Below are 17,118 nucleotides of genomic sequence, written 5' to 3'. Positions count from 1 at the left end.
GTCAAAAAAATCATAAACGATTTAAATGTTAGTATGTGTGAAAGTTGCGAATGCAAATAACGTAACAGTTTAAAAGAGCATACACACATAATATGTATACTATTATTAATTTAATTATTTTTATTGATTTATTAAATTTTTATATGTAATGCTGAATGCTGAATTATTTATCCTGCCAGTAACAACAAATGTTCTAAATAGCGATGGGAACTATCGAATGAATTAGACGAATCGAATGGTTAATGAATGAATGATTTCAACTATCGAATGGTTTTATTCGAATAAAATCATTCATTCATTTGTATACTAAAGCATATGTGACAACCTCGCCGTGCGACTAAATGGTTATCGTTGAGCCATTTTCAAACAAACTAACAATACAGCAAGTATGCGTCAACGCTGCATGCAAAATGCAACAAGTTTGATAAGGTCAACTGGCCTTTTAGACGAGGACGATTTACTTATGGATTGTGTATTTTGTAGTAGTCTCCTTAAACGAGGATGTTTTACTTATGGATTGGGTATTTTGTAATCCGGATGTTTAATTAATAAGCGTTTATTAAAATCAATCACATTTATTTCCATTTCCATCGGATAAAATGTACAGCATAATTTCTATACGTACAGGATATAAACAGTAAAAGTCAATAAACGAAAACGTATTCCTTTTTAATAAGAGGAATACGTTTTCGTTTATTTAACTTTTTTCTTTATTTTAATAAATAACAAAACAGATGATAAAAAACAACAGTTATATGGCAAACGAAATAAAAGCATTATTCTTCAAAAGGTACAAAAAAAATTATGTATATTATAATATTAATAATAGAAACAACAAGAAACATCTTAAAATATACAACTTTTTCAAATATAAAACAAGAGTTATAAAATATCAAATACAAAATTAAAATTTTAATTGTTCATGATTAAAACATCACCAAAAAAGTCGTTTACCGCATATAGGGCTCTTCCAGTAAGTATGATTTCAGAGCTTTGCGAAATGCGGAAAAAGAATGAAAGTGACTTGATATTCGAGAGAATTGTACAGTATTGAGCCCCTAACTAGTTCTTGAGCTCGGGGTTGGCAAGATAAATATCGTGCTCCACATTCCTAAGTGGATAGTTGTGATAAGGCCTTTCCTCAATAGAGAATAAAAACATAAACTTCACATTTTCACAAGAATTTGCAAAAATATTAACATTTCGAGTCTATTATAAAATATAAAGCACGAAAATTCAAATCATAAAAAGATTAAAAAGATAGAGATTCTTATAACTTACAGTCAATTTGTAGGACCTTCGTTTTGTCTACGTTAGCGATGTAATCACAATAATATGTATAATCACAGTAATTATTATGTTCTTCATAAATGTAAAATGTATTAAATTATTTGTTTTCGTTTTGTACGCTAATAAAATAATAGTAATAACCAAACAAAATGCAAAATCAGGAATTCAACAGTTCGTTCAAGGCAAAAACGTTTTTCGTTTTATTTAGGTTAGGTTTGACGAGTGCGACTGCGCGATGATTTCTGACTCAACTGGCCAGCGCAAAAACAATAATTCGACTTTCTCAATCCTTTGAAAAGTCTTGCTTTTGTTAGTTTGAATGCTGAATGCTGAATTATTTATTATTCCAGTAACAACAAATGTTCTAAATAGCGATGGGAACTATCAGATAGGATTGACAAGATCGAATGGTTAATGAATGAATGATTTCAACTATCGAATGGTTTTGTCCAGCGCAAATCATTCATTCATTTTCATATACTAAAGCATATCGTTTGACAAAGTCGCCGTGCTTTTGTTAGTTTGTCTATGGCCACGACTATCGAATGCTTTTGATAAATGAAATTTAGTATTCGTTTGATTTTTGTATGCGTCAGTGCATTATTAGTTCTTCCAAATTTTTATAACTTCGCCGTATAAATACTGTGCTATTTTTGCGTTTATTAAAATAGTTAAAATACTAAAATAGTAGTTATTTTTTAATTTTATTTATTGACGATTGTGTGCATGTGCAGGTGGTCAAAAATTTTCCGAAAATTTGTGTGGTTTTCCGTAGTCCGATCTTTCAATTATTTAATTTTATATGGTATATGGCTATTTTTTAATGGAAAATTTTGAGAGGTAGCAATTTTTAATAGAGATGAGATGAACTTACAATTAATTTTAAAAATACATATTTGTATTTTAGATGTTTTAATAATATGAATTAGTTGAACTTAATAATCATATTTAAGTAATGTAGTTAAGTAAATGGTTATCGAACTGAAACTATGGGGTGAGAAAATTAAAATGAAAGTTTTACACGTCCCAATTTAAAAAAAAAGTTAACGATGTTTGTATTTTGTTTATGCTATTTCTCTTACATGTAGTTTTTTGCGAAGAAATATTTAATTTATTTTTTAAAGTAAATGCCAGTAAAAGTAAATATATTTTTAAATAGTAATATAAAAAGCACCTAATATAAATAATTTTGATTTATAATTTTTTATTTATATTTTTCCTTCCATTACACTGCATGCTTAGAAAATTAATAAATGTTTATATTTCATGATTTTAAAATTTGTTGTTAATATAACAAATTAGTTCTGTTATTATTATTATTTAATAAACCAACGTTGCCACACACAAAAAAATTAGAGACTATATTATTTTTAAATAGGATCTAATATAAATAATTTTGACATCTAATTTGTTGTTTATATTTCGCTACTACTTAAAAAAAAAAATATTTATATTAAATGATTTTAAATTTTGTTGTTAATAGGTATAACAAATTATTACTGTTATTATTATTTATTAAACCAGTCTTTGCTTAAAAACATTAAAAATCATTTTCCTACATCTAAAATAACAAGTATTATTGCAGTGTAACAACAGAATATTAAGAAAAAAATGCAGAATATATAGACATACTAACCTTAACCAAAGTTTACAGAACTAACTAAAGCCAAAACAATAATATTCCTTGCTAATATCAACTAATACCAAAATATGGCAACAGCGCCCTTCATAATGTATTTTCTGTGTAAATACTAGCACCTCAATCAAAAAAAATAATGTGTCCTTATCTATATCTGACTCCGCAAAAATCAAAGATGCCGGCTTTTTCATAGCATTGCCCCCGACCGCTGTGGGTTTTTCGAAAGAAACCTACGTCGCCGGGCGACAACTAAAATTCAGTTAATATTTTATTATAATCGATCCTGACGAATAAATGAATTTCATAAATGAATGAATTTTATAAATGAATGGTTTTGCTGCCGAATTACTAGAATACAATATTTCAAGGCAGATGACGGATCTATTCGATAATTTTTATTCGAATAGTTTTCAACGAATGTTTTCTTACTAACTATCGAATTATTCGAATGAATTGCAACTATCGAATGTTTCGATAGTATTCATTCGATAGTTCCCACTACTAGTTCTAAATATGTAGCAGAATTAGAAAATGGTCATAAATGAAATCACGGTGCATTATTCTTCAGAACTTTTAAAATACATCAGCCGGCTTTGTCGAAAAAATAAAACAATCGAGCTTGAAAGCACGCAACATTGTCTGGTCATATATAGAAAAGAATGAAAGGAGAACAGTTTGAAATAATTAAGATTCCCTTTCATGGACAGCCATGGCTTCATTTTCATTTTCCCTTGTGGCTAAGACGTATTTTATTCCCTGTATCCTTAGAGATTCTAAATTTAGAGAAAGCTGAACGAGTACCTAGACTGTCGCTCATATTTATAGCGCTTGTAGTCATAATAACAAAACATTTAGGTAAATCCAGCAGAAACAATGAAATGAACCGGTAACCATAACTACCATCATTTTCAGCTTTTTCAACCGTTCCCAATTATGGTGTAGCTTCCCTCACATATTCAGATACTGTCTTTATACTTGGGCCCATTGTTGTCTATTGTTAGCTATGCGGGTCCAAGTTATCCCTGCTAATTGCATTTTAGGCTAACCTAACCTAACCTAATATTTTGGTCCCATCTCAAGTTTGGTCTGCTTCTAGATCGCTGAATTCCTCGTGGGTACCATGCTGTAATTTTTGTGGTCCACCTGTTGTCCGTCCTTCTTGCCAGGTGTCCTGCCCATTGCCACTTAAGGTCGCTCGTGGAACAAAATCACATGAAGCTGATTTTTGGTTAATATCTAGTTTTGGTCGCCCCGATTAACATACAAAAAGCATAATAACATACTTATCATCTATTTTTTTACTTTCAACAAACAGGAATCTTAAAACGGCATATCTTTGCGTTTTTGCAGTGTCTTCTGTCGATTTTCAATCGTTTGCAAATTTGGTGGTATTTTAAACGTTTATTTGATTCGCTTATTTGAAATGGTTTATACTGTGGAAGGAAGAATTCAAATAGTTTTTCTTTATGGTGCTGAAGGTATGTGTTATTTGAGAACGGCCCGTGCTTTCAATGAGAGAAATCCGGACAAAAACGTAAGTCACGTTTATGTTAGAGATTTGATTTTAAAGTTTCAAGAAACTGGGTCGGTCAAAAATAAAAAAAAGACAGGGTCCAGGGTACTGAATGAAGAAATGCAGATGGAAGTTATTGGTCAGGTATCGGTCAATACAGAAGCATCATCACGCCAGTTGGCATCAATCACAGGTATACCTCGAACATCTGTCAGGAGAGTATTGAAAATGCACAAATTCCATCCTTACAAAATGAAGATTCTGCAGGAACTTGGCGACGACGATCCAGATAGAAGGATTCAGTTCTGTGAACTAATGACGGAGGAAATTCGAAGGAAACCTTCACTCACTAAAAATATTTGTTTTAGCGATGAGTGCTCATTTTTTTAAACGGAATTGTGAATAAGCAGAACTGCTGAAAAGATGAAAATCCGCATATTGTTGTTGAAGGACACACCCAACATCCCCAAAAGCTTAATGTTTGGTGCGGAATACTAGGCGATAAAATTATAGGTCCATTTTTCATCGACGGAAATTTGACTGGTGATGCTTATGTGGAAATGCTGAACAATTTGATAGAGCCAGCCATTGTAAATAAGGTTGAAAATCAAAGAGATTTATTGGAATATTTTTTCAATTAGCTTTCCAAAGAAGTGTGACAAGTGGGGTATCGCTATCTTGAGATTAGAAGTGAGTGGGTGGCACCTAGGGGTGGGTCGGAATGGTTTGAAAAATACCTCATTTGCCTCATGAAGCTGGGTCCCAATTTGTAACTTATGCTGAAAAAATCACTTTTTTATAAATGTCCACCTAATTTTTCGTGTAAAGGGTAGTTTTTCAATTTCACCCTAAAAACTTTACGATCATAGCTTAGCATTTTTCATGGGCTTTCCAAAAAGGTGCCACAAGTGGGGTGTTGCCATTTAAGATTTTCAAGTGAGTAGGGGTGCCGCCTAAGGGGTGGTTCAAAAAATACGTCATATGTATTTCCCCTCGATATTATAGAAACGGTATTTTTTATTTTTTTGATATCTTTTTTGGTTTAAGAATAATAGCCATTGTAAGTTTTCAGTGGCCCACCCTGTATAATTATGTCAACTTTAATTCGTAAACTCAGTTTTTTATAAACTTTAGTATTTGGCATATTATACAGGGTTAATCGAGGGGTTGTTTTTTTACCCTAACTTTAAAACACCCTGTGCAATAATTTCGTGTGTAAATTTTCCCAAAATATAATTTTACGGTCAGAACCATGTCTCCTTACTATTTTGTTTTTTGGATCATGTCAATACATGTCTTGGTTAATTTTTAAGCGCGAAATGAACTTGCCACCAACAATTTGCAATTTTTTCAATTATCATTTTTTTTTGAACTTATTTTTCAATATAAGAAAAGGCGGCTTTGGTAATTATTATGAACTATGTATATACTACTATGAACTGCCCATCATGTTCGACGTTTGGGAAGTGTTTGGCAGGAGGGTTAGGAGTCGAGAAGCGATGAAGTTGGTACCTTCATTAAATGAACTTCGCTTGTCCTTAAAAAAGAATGGGATTGAGCATTGGCAACATTTACAATAAACGTTCTGTAACTAGAAGCTTATTTTTTTTTCTCGATTTTATTTTTTTTTTACAATAATTTTTTTTGGAAATAATTCTATTAGACCGACACAAGACAAGCTTTTTTGAACAACTACTTGAGCATTGGCAACATTTACAATAAACGTTCTGTAACTAGAAGCGGAAATTCTATTTATAATTCAGAAATAAAAAAAATGCGAAATAATTAAAACAGGTACATAAACATGGCCATTGTGGTTGAACGCGTAGGTTGAAAATATTTCAAAACCCCCCTTGGGCAATGTCAGCATTAAAATAGACAGCAAAAAAAGACTGAAATTAGTTATTCCACTTTATACGTATCTCAAGAAAGTCGCTCGATTGTAGTTTAGCCTCGAGCAAACGCTATTATAAAATTCAGACATAAGCAGAGTTCAGATTTTCGAACTCGGAGTGACTAAAGTTCGCTTGGTATCGTTTAAAACGCAATGTTTTTGCGTAAAAAACACCGATTGGGACATTCGAAACTCATTTTCAAGTAATTAAATGATGCTAAATCTAAAATCGTGGCTAATCTTCGTAATTTGTTGCATTTAAATGCAATCAATATAATTGAGGAAGCCTAAGTTTCTAACGAACTTCCTACACAGATGGAAGGACCAGGCTATCTCGTAAATGAAAAGATTTATTTGGTTAAGACGGCGAATTTGATGAAAAATATGTAGAATAGTAAACTAATGTCCTCTTTGGCTATCCGAGAATAGTAGTAGATGTAGGGAAAAGCTTAAGCATCATAAAAAAATCGTTGAAAAAATGGGGTTTCTCCCAAAAACTCCGCTATCAAGCTTTTTAAAGGTTTATGAATTTTAAAAGTACGTACAATTTCCTGCTATACCTCAAAGTTTCATAATTTTACCACTGTTTCCTTTTTTTCTGACACCCATTGTTGTAAAAAATACTACATATACTCATGAAAATTGATGATATTCGTCATATCACCGATATTGTGTGTAGAATAAGAAAACAGGCCATTGTAATCTTACGAGAACAGTAATGGTCGTAGGGAACTTTTAACCTTTATCACAAATTTGCCCAAAAATAAGGGTCCCAAAAATTAATTTTCTCACAGAGCCAAGGTAACTAAGCCTTCAAAGGTATATTCTGAATCTACATAAAATGTCCTTCATATCTTGAAATTTTTATAATTTTATAACTATGATTACTATTTTTCTAGGGCCTTTGAAAATGTGTAAAAAATAGCCAAAAACTGGTTATTTTTTTAACTTTTTTCCATACATATACTAATGAAAATTGACGATTTTCGGCATGTCACCGATTTTGTTAAAACTGCTGTTGCTGCTGTTATTTACTAATTAATATAAACGGTGTAGAATATGAAAATATAGGCTATTGTAGTCTTACGATAACCGTAATGGAAGAATAAGACGTTTTAAACATCATCAAAAAGAAATGAAAAACAAGGATTCAACAAATTAATTTTCTCACAAGGTCAAGGTACTTAAGCCTTCAAAGGTATCTATTTTTTGAATCTACATAAAATTTCTTACAAACCCTGAAGGACATAACAGTGAATGGACGTTTTAACCTTTGTAAAAAATAGATGAAAAATTAATTTTCTCACAAAGACAAGGTAACTAAGCATTCATAGGTGTATATATTCGGAATCTACTTAAAATTTCCTACATGTCTTGAAATTTTAATAATTTTATATCTATGATTGCTATTTTTCTAAGGCCTTAAAAAAATGCGTGAAAATAACCAAAAATGGTAATTTTCCGACTTTTTTCCATACATAATATAGTCATGATACTTTCTCACAATACCAGAGGGTTTGGAGTTTTTTAGACTTTAGCGGTCTTTATATTGTCTAAAAGTATTTAAAATGTCATACAATTAATACTTTATGGTTTCGTATTTTTATTGCTATGTTTAATATTCTTTCTCAGCACATTGGATAGTGTAAAAAAGATAAAACGTCTTTAAAATTGGCCATGTTGGTCAAGTGATCGATTTTGATTTTCTTTCTTCTGTTATTAATTGTTTAATGTCGTACAGCTTATTTTCGATTTTTAAAAGATAAATAATCTTAATTATTGTCCCATTCATTTCCAAAAAACTTAATTCATATGAACGAAAGTGAAAGTGGAATTGAAACTTGAGAATTGTCAATTCAAGTTCGAGTTAGAGGAAGAACTAAATATCTGAAAGTTATTCATAATACGTGGTCAAATGGGGAGAAATGTGTTAATATTGAATTTCAAATTATCTAAGCAACGATTATTTCAATAAGCAAATGCAAACGAAAACGGTCTTCATTAAGATGCAAAATTGTCATTTAACACGTATTTTCACAGAGAATTTTTCGTTCCAACTGATTTCCGTTTATTTGTAAGCGATAATTACTATATTTAATACCTCGTTTAGTTATTAGATGTCATTGCTCTAAAACTTAATAAAAATCGTCACAAAACGACGGGGACTTTCTTTCGTTATTACGACATCTAAAATTCATATAATAATGATGGAAAAGTCGAAACAATATCTAATTAATATAAGGTCACGCTTCATTTGTCATGTTACTATTTACAGCTGATGCCTGCTTCTTCAACTAAGAAAAAAAGTAACAGTTTTTTTATTGCCTAAATTTTTCTTTGTTCGTTTTCCTAATATTGTCAAAGACTCAACTATATTAAGCATTATATCTTTAAAAGCGCGCTTATTACGAGGGTTGTCTTTTATATTTTGCATATAGAAACATAGTAGGTTGTTGAAGTTTCCGAAGATAGTTGTCTCTACAAGAATGCTTTGCCAAGTTGATTTATGTTTTCGGGAATGAAGCACTACATCAGTCGACAATTTTTCGTTGAAATGGAGAATTTAAACGTGGACGGATTAGTCTTAGCGACGATCGAACAACAAGTCCATTATCAACGGCAGTCCAGGAAAACGTCGATGCTGTACGTAAGCTGGAAACTCTAAAAATGTACACAGTATTATCAGTGGTGATGAATTCTGGATTTACTGTTTTGAACCCGAAAATAAACGTCAATTAGCTGTTTGGGTGTTCCGAGATGAATCAAAACCGATGAAAGTTATCCGTTCTCGAAGTGTTTCCAAAAAGATGATGGCTACGTTTGTCTCAAAAGGGGCCATGTAGCAACAATTCCTCTGCAATATCAAAGAACTTGCTCAGTTTCGAAAAACCAACTCTCGACGACGAATGATCCTCCACCAAGTCAATGCAAGTTCCCACACAGCTCAAAAACAATTGAGTTTTTAAAGCACGAAAACATCGAATGTTGGAATCAGTCCTAAGGACTTTTTTACTTTTCCAAGCATTAAGAATAAACTGAAGATGCAGTCAACGCCTTCAAAAACGCAATTTTGAAAGTATCAACAAGCTAGTGGAATAACTGCTTTCAGAATTGGTTCCAACCGATGCAAAAATGCATTTCTTTTCGTGGAGAATATTTCTAAAATCAATAGTGTTTAAAAGTTATCTACTGATTTTTTTCTACCTTTATATGCAAAATGTAAAAAACAACTCTCGTACAGAACGAGTGGTTTGGTTTGGGCTAGTCCTGAATTATTTTGAACCAACGTTACATTTACACGCATGGTGTACGAAATCTGAATTGAATTTTTATGAGAAAAGGCAACGGTAAAGTTCTCCGAAGAAAAGGAAAAACGAAATGGCTGATCGACGTCGTCACGGTATGCTGAGTCTATGAAAAACGGTCCTAGCCGCTCAATTATGCGCAAAAACAACGATTATAAGATTACTGCTAATGAGATTTCAGGCAATAAATTATATCAGTTTTATAGAGACATGGTCCGCTTGAAATGGTACGGTTTTTGTTCTCAACCTCCCCTGTTTGTAGTTTCAAATTTCGCTTAATTATATTTAGAAGTCCTACCTCGCATTTTCGCGGATTAGCTCTTTAACTTAAAATTTTGGTGATTTTAATCAATTTTCTGAATGATTTGATGTGCTTTTCTAATGTTCAAAGTGCAAAGTACTTACTGCAGAACATAATGTCGGTAGAAATTATGCGGTAAAAATTTTAAAATAGCTAGAAGATAAATTGATCAACATACAGCTGTTTCAAAGAAGATATAAAAGAGCCTTAACACCAGCATATTTTTTCACATAGATTATAGATTCTCCGTAATCAAAATATAATTTAATATCCAAAGAAAGCAGTTCTGCACTAGAGTTTGCGAATAAAATGTATTCGAATACGGGATTTCTGTCATTTCACGATTTCAAAATAAATCTCTGCAGTTTAGAAGATTAATGGATTCATAAGAAATTACTTCAAAAATCGGTCCAATATTATAATAGATGAATATATATTAATTAGGGATATGTGTTATATCTTTTACATTTGTTTTTCGATCACACAGATAATATACAACAGTAAGTGTAACTTTTATTTGATTATTTTTTTATTATAGGAATAATTTTTTATATAGCTTTATAAGAAAAGTTTTCGTAACTTTTCCAGTTATTTTTCGATTTATTATAAGTTTTTAAACAATTTGATTTTTTTTATTTAAATCCAAGATTAAAATAAAAAAAATAACATGATTTAAATCAAGTTGATTTAAATGGTTGATTAACATGGCAGCATCCAAGTGTGACCGGCCCTTAATATTATAAAAGAAGGTAAATAATATTAACTGAATAACAATAGCATATAACATTATTTATTAAAATTCTGTACCGCGCAAAAATGTTTTCATGTACAAACAGATTATTATTATTATTTTCTTATGATTTTGTGAAATAATAATTATTTTATTAGTATTTAAACTATCTAACCGGCTGTTCTAAAATTAAGCACAAAAATATGTAAAGACATTTCCATAAATCACGATAAATTTAGAAGCAAACTATGCAAAACGCGCAACAAAAAGGCAAATTCTTGGTCTAACGGCGTTCTTAACGCTTGCAGAAAAAAAAACAAATCCTGTTACCCCGCCACTGGTAATACATAATTAGTTGCAAACGTTTGAATAATATACATATATATCTTATTAAAATCCGAATATCTCGGAGAGAACTAATCTATTCTTTTTTGATTGCACAAATTGCAATTTCTTCCAGTACAATCTCCGAATGGTAATATCAATATCCAAATAAAAAAAAAAATATATATATATATATATATATATATATATATATATCTATATATATATATATATATATATATAATATATATATATATATATATATATAATATATATATATATATTTATTATGGATTGGAGAATAGCTAGGTCAGTTTTCGTGTGCTATTTCTTATATTTAACAGTATATGTATATAATTTCAAAATAAAGACAATATAACATATATGTCAAGTTAACTTGGGGAATTTTTAGACAATTCTCGAGGCTACTCTTTCAGTTTTTTTGGTAAGCCTACTAAAAGCTGTGAGACATAATAAGTTTATTTATAGATATACCACTTTAACAATCTCAGGGGTAATTTAGACAATATAAAATAATTTATACAGTAAACAAGTATTGTGTTCATTAGTTTATACTTAACAATTTACTACCGATGTTGCGTTATTGTTACTAGGTATTTGGAGTTTAGTTATTGATATATAATATATAATTATGAGAAGCAGCATTAAGAGAACGTATTTATAATGAACAATTACGAGTATAGCCATAAAAGCTAGTTAGATAATGGAAAGAAGTATATGACGTCAAAACAAATGGGGTGTTTTACCCTGATAGTAAGGATGCGTTAAGTGAAATACTGGTCAATTCCTTCTTCCCCTTATATTAGTCAGCCAATGATTCAATCAACCTTTTCCTACATTATTGCCTCTATTTTTCTTAATCTAATATATTATTTGTTACTGTTATATACTACTCACTCTGATATTTTGAAGTATAATAATTAGAACTTTTTAAACTTAAGTAAATCAGAATGGTTTTGTATACAGACTCGTCAACGTGCAAATAAGATGGTAAAATATGCAGAACAGTATAAATCAAGTTGCATAACTATTTAGATAATACCATACATAACATAAATAGTCTGAGGACGGTATTTTGTAATAAGCAAATTTAACAAGAATTTATACAATAAGTTTGTTATTTATTTATCTTCTGAAAATCAATTATTATAGTTAAACAGCACCGTTTTCTATATAAACTTGTAGATATATGCATATGTCAAAATGTTTAGAAACAATTTTTTGCATATTAATTTACTTGTTATGGTAGCTAAAATAAAAAACTACAGCTAATTCTAGTCTAGTTTATGTAGTAGGTAATCGTAAGATTTAGGGATATGCCACAAAAATGTTAACCTTGCATAATATCTACATATTAAGAATCGATTTTATTATAATTTGTGTTGTACAGCTGCCGCGCCAAAAAATTCAAAACCAGTTTATTACATCAATCCCAAAAATATACAGAATATACTTAATTAAAAAACAAAACACTGATAACTGGAAATTTTTAGGTGATATGACAGCAAAACTTCTATGAGCAAATATTTGATTTTGGTGCAGTTATAATACCTGCTGCCTATAAAAGTATCTGAAATATAAATGAAAAACCAAATGTACCTCTAATTAATTTAATTGCTGGGGAGCTTATTGTTATTGACAATAGTTTAAAAAAGAAGTCTTTGAGTAACTTACCCAAATACAACATCACAGCAGTTTTGTAGGCACATGTTTAACATATTTATTTCGAAAATCACTAAACTTGATAATACAATTTCACTTCCACAAAATTGACTTGGAAATTATTATTTAAAACACTGGATCTTATTATCGCAACAAAGTTAGGTTAGATCACTTTTCGACTTCTTCAAATATAAATAACTGTTTCCTTTTGCACCAGCAACGGTGGTAATATTCCTCAGTGACTCATTTTAATGAACTTTTGTGTTATTTGATGCTTGCTGAATGCTTCAACTGATATTTTAAGAGCTTGTCATTGTCTTGGTTAAGGTTGGTCACAACACACAGGTCGGTTAAAAGCATTCGTTTTACTGCGAGGCATGAATGAGCTAAGGAGAACGATACCAGCGATACCTCTCGTGTGCGTCTGCTCAGAGTCTAATTCCATGTCTACAACTTTACATTCGTCAACCGTTGATAACCGTCTACATATTTCATCGTTATTTTAAACTTTTTCAATTTCTTAACACTTAACAACACGACAGCACTTAACTGTAAATCAAGGATTATTTTCACCCATTAATATTGTATATTTCTATTACTTCTAAAACTATACAGTGCCTACCTATACCCCTTATACCACAAACTACAACTTTACCCTTAGTTATTAAGTCCAATGTGTCCTATGTGGTTAATTTACAACAATAAACTTATAACGCAAGCTTCCTATAGTTATAATTTATTATTAATAATGCCTAACTTCAGATTGTTCATATATAGTATTTAAAACAAGAAAACATAAGTAGGTTTATTATTATTGGTACATAAATTTATTTCAAAGTTATACAAACACTTTTCTTTATAATGAAATACAAAATATACAATTTATATTTATTTTTAAGTTTAAGTCAGTTTAAGATACGCCTATGACCTTTAGATGGACATCTCATAATTGAATTGATAATAGACAGAAGTTGCATATATATAATTCTTTCTGCCATATATGGACGAAGAGCAGTCTATCCTTTCTTTTGGAATTAGGGTTTAGGGTTCAAAACGTCTTATCAAATATAACTTCAGGCAGTGGCGGGCGCAAATAAAATTTAAAGTGGGGGCTAAAGTAAACACTGCTGCGTTAATCCAAGAGAGACCAACTTGAGAACGTCAACGATTTTTATAGACGTATCTGTTGAAAAAAACTAAAGTATTCTTGAATATTTGTATTTAGATATTTTAAATAGTTTTTTCTTCGTTCTTTGTGTTTTTTTATTCAATTAAAAAAAATAAAACAAAGCATTGGGCTCTTTAATAAAATATTTTTTATTCGAATAATACAAGTTAAAACACAGACCATACAGAGAATATATTATAGTTTTTATATTATTGAACTATCGCGTATCAAATCTTCATAGAGCCCTGTTCTTTAAAGCTAAGCAACTTTGACAATTTTTTACGTATTACATAGTTTCTTGAACAGAAAAATTAATAATATTTTACCTGCATTATTAATTTGTATTTAAATATTTTTGTTTGCTTTTGAAAATTACAATCAGGGAAAATAGCCAGAAGAAATGTCAAATTAAAATGTTTTCTTCATGCGCCAGCAAGCCAATTATATGGTTATAGCATATAATACCAACATATTTAGTATACAGTATTTCTATATCTTGAATTTTATATGTTAAACATAAGTAAATTCGTAAATAGAGCCACTTTTGTAGTTTTCAATAAATAAATATGTCTAATAAGAAATAACTGTTTAGGACAAACGCTGATTTTTCTTTTAATCAGTTATATTTACCAGGATAATTATAATTTATAAACTATAAATATAGTTTAATGTTTTTTTTATTCATATTTTTATTTTGTATAACATTTTCTCCAAAGTTGGCAACGGGATACGCTACTGAACTAAATTATTAATACGTGTATTGTTAGTTACATATACAATCTATTTTAGAAGAAAAGTTTGGAAAAGATTTCTACAGAGGGGGCTTTGGATGTCAACAGGTCACCATTCTAGCTAGCGTCTTTTCAAATCATCGCGGCCTAAGTTAAATAATTATTTTAGAATTCACAGTTAAAACCGGATTAAATAGTTTAAATTCGAGGGAAAAGCGTAGAATAAGTCATATTCTATGCTTTTAAGTACACAGAATTACGAATATCGTTATTTTCGCTATTATTTTTTGTTTCACGGACGTGCCTGGTTTACATCTCTTTTGTTAAAAATGTTAGTGTCTTATAATCTTTGCTATGCTATATTTACATATCTATCTGTATACTGACGTATATTAGTCTCCAACTTTTTATTAATCTTATTTCTTTTTATTGCAGGGTTACAAAAGACATTTAATTACTTTTACCAGGCTTTTGCACAGCAGATTTGCAGATTAGATCCGTGGTTTGGACTGGTAGTCCTTTGGTGCAGAAGGTATGTTAAAAACCATTGTAAGCATTTATTTCTTTAGTTTGCTTTTCTAAATTTCTAAATAGGTCTCGGTATGAAAGATTTTAATAATAATACATTTGGGGATGGAACCTTTGTTGTTTAAAGATTATAACAATTTTAACTCTGCAGTGATAAAAGTAAAATGTTTTGGTGTATTGTGCTGGACTAGTGTTTATTTTTTGCTGTTTTAATAATAACATAATAATACCACGGATAATACATTATATTTTCAAACATATTAAGCAACACTGAACAGCACGTGCTGTAGGTTGCCTAATATACACTTTATTTACATTTACATATCTTGACAATCAGCTGATTAGAGAGAAATATTTGCTGCATTCTAGTCCAATAGAAAATGAACAAGTTTAAGAAACTTAATATGTTAAATTGTAATATTTGGGTTAATAAAATACAAAACAAGTGATAATATAATGAATAGTGATGAAGCCAATTTGCTGGACTTAGAAGACAAAGTAAATGTGCAAGGTGAAGAGTCCTGCAGCCAAAATAATTTGCACTTTACTGAGTGTAAAAAAATTCGCACGAACGAATACGCAGCCAAAATAGAACAGTTGAAAGAAATCATAAAGAAAAATGTGTTGGGATGTGATTTAACTGTGTGTATTTTTATAGCAGCATTAAAGTCATACAGGGTAGATGGCTGTTTGAGACCGTTTCCTCATTATTTTATAAACGAAAACAACGAAAAGGACTTTTCTTCGCTTGTAAGATACTAGATTAGCTTTTTGATTCTAGATAAGTGTATTAATATTTTATTTACAGCAATCTGCATGCGATAAACTTCCTAGTCTAAGAGATTTTGTAACTTTACCAACAAATATTTTGCCAAAAGATGTAGTAAATCTATTGGTATGGTTATTCTTGGAATCTAGTTTCCCAGTTTTATCTCCCTCTCAATTGGTAAATTAGGAACATAAGATGGATTTTCTTCATTTTTTAACACACTATGTAACTTTTTAGAATGAAATACCTATCTCTGTAGGAACTGCTGAGCAGAATAATGTTATACCTCATTTTGTGTTCAAAGTTTACCATAGTAAAAGATCTGAAGGGAACTGGATCCAAAGAGTGGACAATAGAGATACATTTTATGCCTTTCATGGTAGTTCAATCCATAACTTTTATTCCATATTAAAATTCGGTTTGCAGCCTCATTTCTCAAATGGCAAGGTACCTATAGGCTTTCTGTTAAAACTAGTTTTTTAATGCCCCAAATATAAAATAAATATTTTCAATAATATGTTTAGGAAGTACTGTTTGGTAGTGGAATATATCTCTCAAGTGAGATATCAGTTTGTACAAATTATGCTTCTTATGGAGAAACTTGGAAAAAGAGTTCCTTGGGGACTAAGCACAGTATAATAGCAGTTGCTGAAATAATCAATGACCATGAAGAAGTCAAATGCAAAGGTATATAGAGAAGTAGATGTTTAAAGTAACATCATTTTTCATGTTCCCTATAATTTTAGATAAAAATAATAAAGGACGATCATTCAACCAAGACAGTTATGGAGAAATACCAGAAAAGTATTTTGTTGTAACTAATAGTGAACTATTAAGAGTAAAGTACCTTCTAGTCTATACACAGAAACGCCCTAATATGGTAAAGTCTTTTATCAAAACAAATTTTCTGTGGATTATTATCACATTATATTTTTTATTATTAGTCTTTATTGGATTTTTAAACGGCCCTTATTGGCAAAAAATCTTAAGATATTTATCAATTAAATAAACTACTGTTTTTGCAATGCATTTCATTTCACTGCACCTGTATATTAGTTTTTGCGGAAAACCAACACAAATAGTTCAGGCAAATAAATAAATAAATAGAACTTGTCTTAAATGTACTATATATTATTAAATAAAAAATTTAAATAAGGAGGAACACTGCTTATACAGACAGATTTTAACATTTATGAGACGAACATGAATTAAACATACATATGTATTGACCAGCTACTTGGAT

The 17,118-nt window shown here is 30.3% G+C and overlaps 2 protein-coding genes across 2 annotated transcripts in view; one reads left to right on the top strand and one right to left on the bottom strand.

The window, feature by feature from the left end:
• Window positions 1–13,081, bottom strand: part of LOC115876834 — a 145,792-nt gene extending 132,711 nt beyond the window's left edge. The window contains exon 1 of the mRNA XM_030892810.1: window positions 12,692–13,081. The gene's annotated coding sequence lies outside the window, so the exon portion shown is untranslated. The remainder of the gene's footprint in view (window positions 1–12,691) is intronic.
• A 2,326-nt stretch (window positions 13,082–15,407) lies between these two features.
• On the top strand, window positions 15,408–16,900 carry LOC115876833 (protein mono-ADP-ribosyltransferase PARP16-like). Its single transcript, XM_030892809.1, has 5 exons — window positions 15,408–15,856; window positions 15,915–16,052; window positions 16,113–16,322; window positions 16,400–16,562; window positions 16,622–16,900. Exons 1-5 carry the CDS (start codon window positions 15,563–15,565, stop codon window positions 16,882–16,884), a joined length of 1,068 nt encoding a protein of 355 aa, XP_030748669.1. The 5' UTR covers window positions 15,408–15,562; the 3' UTR covers window positions 16,885–16,900.
• The last annotated feature ends 218 nt before the right edge of the window (window positions 16,901–17,118 follow it).

This window comes from Sitophilus oryzae, unplaced genomic scaffold (genome assembly GCF_002938485.1).
Source record: "Sitophilus oryzae breed Bouriz unplaced genomic scaffold, Soryzae_2.0 scaffold_1440_pilon_pilon, whole genome shotgun sequence".
Lineage (NCBI taxonomy): Eukaryota > Metazoa > Arthropoda > Insecta > Coleoptera > Curculionidae > Sitophilus > Sitophilus oryzae.
Note: the sequence above shows the minus strand (reverse complement) of the source record. Positions and strands in the feature narration are given on the sequence as shown.